Genomic DNA, 6,000 nt, shown 5'->3' on the forward strand with positions numbered 1-6,000 from the left:
GGTTCATCATAAGAAGCAGTACTGCAGGAATTCATAATCAAGCAAACCTGAAATCTAAACAGTTCAACACTCAGGGAAAACCTAACAGTAAAAGGCCACCTATTAAACCAGAGGTTCTCAACCTTCCTAACACTGCAACCCTTTAATACAATTCTTCAAGTTATGCTGACCCCTAATGATTTCATTGCTACTTTGTAACAATAATTTTGCTACTGTTATGAATCATAATATGCATGATATCAAATATGCGACTCCTGTGTTCAACCCCCAAGGGATCACAATCCATAAGCTGAGAACCACTGCCTTAAAACATGACAGAATTGAGCCAATAAAGGGAAAGACGGGGAGTGGGGTATCTTTAAATCACCAACTGAAATCAAAGCAGAGCCAGCAGATGGAATTTTCCCTCTTACCCGGATCCATGAGTTAAGTCCTGACTCTGCAGAAGTCCGCGGTTCTTTGTTCACCAGACAACATAAGCACCATATTACAATTTTTTGGCTTTCATCTGCAGAAAATAAAACTAAAATGAATAGACTTTATCAAATAGGAAAAAGGAAACCCTAAGAACATGCTTAGGGAAACCTCAAGAAACAAGCTCAGCGGAGGCTTTTCTACTTGTGGGCTCAGCTCACTCCAGCTCTTGTGTGGTCAACTTTCTTTCTGCAACAGCAGCAGTTTTCAAAGCCAAACAAGAAGGATGGAAAGAGCTGAAAGTGCTGGGCTCTTCAACATGTTTCTAATTTCACATTTTAAACATCAGTAATTTCAATCTCTTTAAGGCAAAATAACTACTATCAGTCTCTGTCTCTGGTAACCAAATCTGTTCCAGGTAGAGACTCAAAGCACAATTAGAAAAAAACTTAACTTTAGAAACCGAAGCTGTTAGCAGACAGGATAGCCACAGCAATGCAGACCCTGTGGTGGGAGAGAGGGGAGGTAGACATACCCAGCCCCTGCAGTGTTCTCAAAGGCATCCAGAGTTCACCTTGCAGCCTCCTGTAAGCTAACAGTGCTTCCAATGGCTTTGTTATGAAAGGCACCGGACAGGACCAACTACGGAGATCTCTACATTCACTGAGAGCACCCATCCCTTTATAATCTTTAGGGCTTTAAAAACAAACATTAAGCTTATGATTTCTCAGTAATTAATAAATCTGAGTAAACTCACCAGGCCATTCTGAGAGACATTCATTTTTCCCTGTCAGCTTAAACAAAGTACCAGGAGGTGCTGTCTTGCCTAACACACATTAGTTTCCAGACTCATAACTTTCAAAGAATTCTTCAGGCCAAACTGATACCTCAGCGTAAAAATGTGACTGTTGTACTTAACCTGGTATAAATACTAAACCACAAGAAACAGACAGTCCAGTATGCTTTACTGTGGAATAAGGAATGTAATGAACTAGGAAGCAATTTTTTAAAAGGGAGTGAGGGAAATGGTAGTTTATGGAACTTAACTACCAAAGAATCAACAACAGATGGGCAGCTTCTCCAGGGTGCGGAGTGATTCTACACACTTGGTTCAACAAGTGCATCATTTTTTCTCTCATAAGGAAGAAAGAAAGATCTAGGGACATTCTTCCAATCTTTGCTCAGAAGTAATGCAGAGATGTACCACTGGCTAATGAGCTCACTTTGATGGTTCACAGCCACTGCTGGTTACCTAAGTGCCACTAGCACGTTCAGGAGCTTCCTCCCCAGAGACCCTAAGATTGGGACTGGGGATCCCACAGAGTGCAGTCCAATAGGTTCTACCATCTGATCTTGGCACCCATTTGAGTTCTAAAGATGAGTGAAAGGAAAAAGAAATGTACCAACAAACATCTACTGTCTAATAGCTCACTTTTTGGTATCATAAACTGAAATTCCAGATAAAATTCTTTACACTTTAATTCCCAGTTCAAAAGTACAAAACAGCAATTTTCTGAAATGATAAAGATTGGTTATTATTACAGGACTAGATGTTCACAGTGAGGGTGGGAAGCTCTAGCTCCCAGCCTGAATCTGCTGGCAATGAAAGCCAAAGCCCCAGGCTACAGGAAAGGCAGTGTGCTCACCAGAGCAGTGTCACTGAGGAAGGTGTACTCGCCCTTAATCTCCAGTCCTTCCTTTCCCCTCTCACCCTTGCTTTCACCCTGATCAAATGACTCTTTCCATCAAGAAGATATATACTCACAATATGGGAAACAATACATGAGTTAACATGGAACTGTGAACAATTAACTGGGTATCATTAGTATCTAGTTTAACTATAGAGAATTTAAAATGAGGTTAAATAATGAAAGTGACAACAGACAAACACTAGTGTTTCCTTCTCCACTGCAAGAAGCCTTTCTCACCGGGCGTGGTGGTACATGCCTTTAATCCCAGCACTCGGGAGGCAGAGGCAGGAGGATTTCTGAGTTCGAGGCCATCCTGGTCTACAGAGTGAGTTCCAGGACAGCCAGGGCTACACAGAGAAACCCTGTCTCAAAAAAACCAAAAAAAAAATAAAAAAGCCTTTCTCTCCTACATGTATAAGACCCACATGGATAAGCCTCTGTGCATATACATGTGTGTTTGTAACACAGAGACATACATACACGTGCATGCACAGGAAGATGCATATATATAGTTGATGGGCTGCCTCGTGGAAACGTGGAAAAGGTTACAATTTACATCCCTGTGCTTCATTAGAGGTACAGACAGCAAAACTGTCATTAGGTGTTTGTGTGTTGAGACTCTTACCATATGCTAAGATGAGAGGGTTCCAACAAGTTTTTGCCAACAGTTGACCAATTGTGGGGAACCTTTCCAGGATTGCATCAGAATCCTGTGAAAACAACAACCACATGTTTTGATAATTAAAGAGGACTATGAAATTCACAATTCCTCAAGAGAGCCTGAGTGCTCCTATGCATCCTATTTTAGAAAGTGTAGGGGAGGAGGTCAGAGGAGAGCTCTAGGTTAAGAAACTCAAAGTAACTTACACTTTATCCTTAAAATCTCAGTATGACATAATTAGGTCATTTCATTTTATCAGAAAGTTAATCGTATTTTGCTCAAACTTAATAGTCAAAAAAAGACTATTTCATTGTTGTTGTTTGAGATAGGGTCTAGCTACATAGCCCTGTCTTGGAACTCACATGCTAGTTTTAAACTTACAGAGATCTGCTTGCTTCTGCCTCCTAAGTACTGGGATTGCCCAGTCCAGGAAAGACTATTTCATTTAAACCCAACATACACTGAAGAAGACTAAAAACAGTACTGGTGATTAGTAACCATGTAACCCTGCCTCTTATATAACACCACCTCTTCACACTATAAATTTTATTGCATATAAAAAAGGCCCCTTATCACTAAGCTTTTCAAAGATTTAACCGGATAAGAACTCTGTAACTTGTATGGAGAAAGTGGCTGAGGCACTAAGATGTGTGTCTCCATGTGTTACAGCCATGATTGTAACATGCTAAATGACTATACTTCATTTACAACAGCCCAGTCTCTGAGATGATAAAACTATCAACCAAATAGAAAATGGCTTAAAATAAAAGCACAGTTTTGGTACACAGCTAGATCTTTCCCCACTTTTCTACCTTCTATAAAGTTAAAAAATAAGACAATATTTAATATTCAGCTTATATATGGGGAAGCCAAAACAGATACCCAGGCAGCCAAGTAAGCCTCAAAGAGATGACAAGGAGAACTTGGTTCAGATCGACTTCCATCAACCTGGATCACATCTGAACAGTCTGATACCAGGTGGTTCATTGTCAGAATATTTAAAACACAGAACAACTGGGGAGAAAGTTCCCAGGAAGCAATCATTCACACTCTAGGTTCCCAGGAAGCAATCGTTGCTAGTACACAATAAAGCTTAGGGTGTGACTACTTAGAAACTCCTTTACAAGTATATGCGACCATAAGAAGGGATTCCACAACTAAAGGACCTCAAATCTAGTGTGGCCTCTGACTGAGATAGTAAAGAGGTCAGCAGGCTACATATTACATGTGACACCCTTCCTAAAGATGGTTCTATTAACTGGGAGAGCCTGGCATAAACATTCTGGAGGCTTTGGGTGAAGTCTGCCATCACAGATAGCAAAAAGGTCACCAGGTCATTAATAATATCCACTCTCAGCTTTCTGGGTAGGAAAACAAGGTATCTCATCTCCGCCATTGAAGAGAGGCCCCTGCATGTTTAACATTCCTGGTTTCCTTAGTGATCTGTGGGCAAAAAGACTTCTGTGTCCCAGATGCTGCATCAGGAAGTTCCTCATGTGGTCCCAGCACCAGGGGCTGGCCCTAGACTTTTTGAGACCACATTATGGTCAAGTTACATAAATCTTACTAAAAAAAAAAAAAAAAATTATGTCAAAAATCAGTACCAAGTTCACACATAGTTTTGCCTTTTAATTTCTAAGAACATATGAACTCGTTATCTACAAAATAACCATACAGTAACCTACAGCAATTTGCTCTTCACATTTCTAATTTACTTCTTTGATGAACAGACAGAAAGTGTTACAAGAGAGTACTTATCTGAAATAACAATTAGACTCTCATTTTCAAACCTAAAAAGAAATATAAAACAATTAATATGTCTATAACATGAAAACATAGCTCCTACCTGGCAGTGGTGGTACACACCTTTAAATCCCAGCACTCGGGAGGCACAAGTAGATAGACCTCTGAGGCTAAGTGTGAGGCTAGCCTGATCTACCGAGTGAGTTCTAGGTCAGCCAAAGCTGTAAGCAATTTATGTCAATAGGCAGATAAATAGGAGTATAAACAATAAATTACATAAATGAAGATACTCAAATTTATTATTTGAAAGGATCTCTTAAATGTTTGTTAGAAGAGATCTTAATAAAGATATAGACAGTAACCGGATCTCTTGGGAGAACCTACTTAAAAGCAGAGCTAAGGAAAGGGCAAACAGTCTAGAACCCCTAGGAAGTTTAAAGGGCTCAAGGGCAAACCCCATTTACTTCCTACAGCAAACACCAAAGCCCTGTAACCTAAAAATGATTTGCTTAGGCTTAGCATACAATTTTGTGATAGATGGCTTTACCTAACATGCTGAAGGCCCTGAGGCCCTGGGTTCAATTCTAAACACTGCAAGAATTAATAGATTTATTAATTTTCTTGGCCAGGTAACCTCAAATAGGTAAGAAGAAAAATAATGCTTTGTTTTGTTTTGTTTTGTTTTGTTTTTTACCAGAAGGTACAAAAACAGCCGTTGTCTGCAGCATGTATTAATAAAACAGCCGTTGTCTGCAGCACGTATTAATAAATTCAGTTCAATCGCAAGTCCCCGACTCTCAGTAGCACTCTTCAACGGTGGAGTCCCTAATGTCACAGGATACTTACCATCTCCTTCAAGATTTCATACATCTGCCTCAGGAACCCCTGGAACCGGGACAAGTGAAGACAAGCGTCCTTCCGAGTCTCCTTAGAAGAGGCCTGTTCCCACGCAGAAAGCTTCTGCAGCCAAAACTGACAGTCAGAAGCAAGGGCTGCAGACTCCTGAGCCATCTCCCAGGACAGCGCTGTCCCTTCACAGCAGCCTGCCAAGCAGCACAGGAAACGGTGAGCACACATCAGGAGATCCAGGACAGGCTCTTTCAGGACCCATCGAAAGCGAAGGCAGATTATGAGGGATGAAAACAGCCTGGAGTCCTCTCTGAGTCATTTTAAACATGTCATCCTGCTGTAGCTCAAATTTTAACATCTGAACTTTTATCATGATGTTAAATAATAACATTATTTAACTTTTTTTACTAAAAGTCATTACACTTCCACGGGAACTCACTAACTGTGGACAAAAAGCACAGCTAATAATACATTATATCTCCGTACGATTGAGCTATTTTTTTTTAATCTTTTTTTTTTTTTTTGGTTTTTTCGAGACAGGGTTTCTCTGTATAGCCCTGACTGTCCTGAACTCACTTTGTAGACCAGGCTGGCCTCAAACTCAGAAATCCTCCTGCCTCTGCCTCCCGAGTGCTAGGATTA

The 6,000-nt window shown here is 40.4% G+C and overlaps 1 protein-coding gene across 1 annotated transcript in view; it reads right to left on the reverse strand.

The window, feature by feature from the left end:
- The window catches only part of Fancc (FA complementation group C), an 88,469-nt gene extending 82,883 nt beyond the window's left edge, over positions 1-5,586 (reverse strand). The window contains exons 1-3 of the mRNA XM_021215556.2: positions 5,356-5,586; positions 2,731-2,815; positions 414-508 (exon numbers count right to left, since the gene is read on the reverse strand). Coding sequence (XP_021071215.1) covers positions 414-508; positions 2,731-2,815; positions 5,356-5,586 — 411 coding nt within the window. The remainder of the gene's footprint in view (positions 1-413; positions 509-2,730; positions 2,816-5,355) is intronic.
- Between the last annotated feature and the right edge of the window lie 414 nt (positions 5,587-6,000).

This window comes from Mus pahari, chromosome 16 (assembly GCF_900095145.1).
Source record: "Mus pahari chromosome 16, PAHARI_EIJ_v1.1, whole genome shotgun sequence".
NCBI classification, from domain to species: Eukaryota; Metazoa; Chordata; class Mammalia; order Rodentia; family Muridae; genus Mus; species Mus pahari.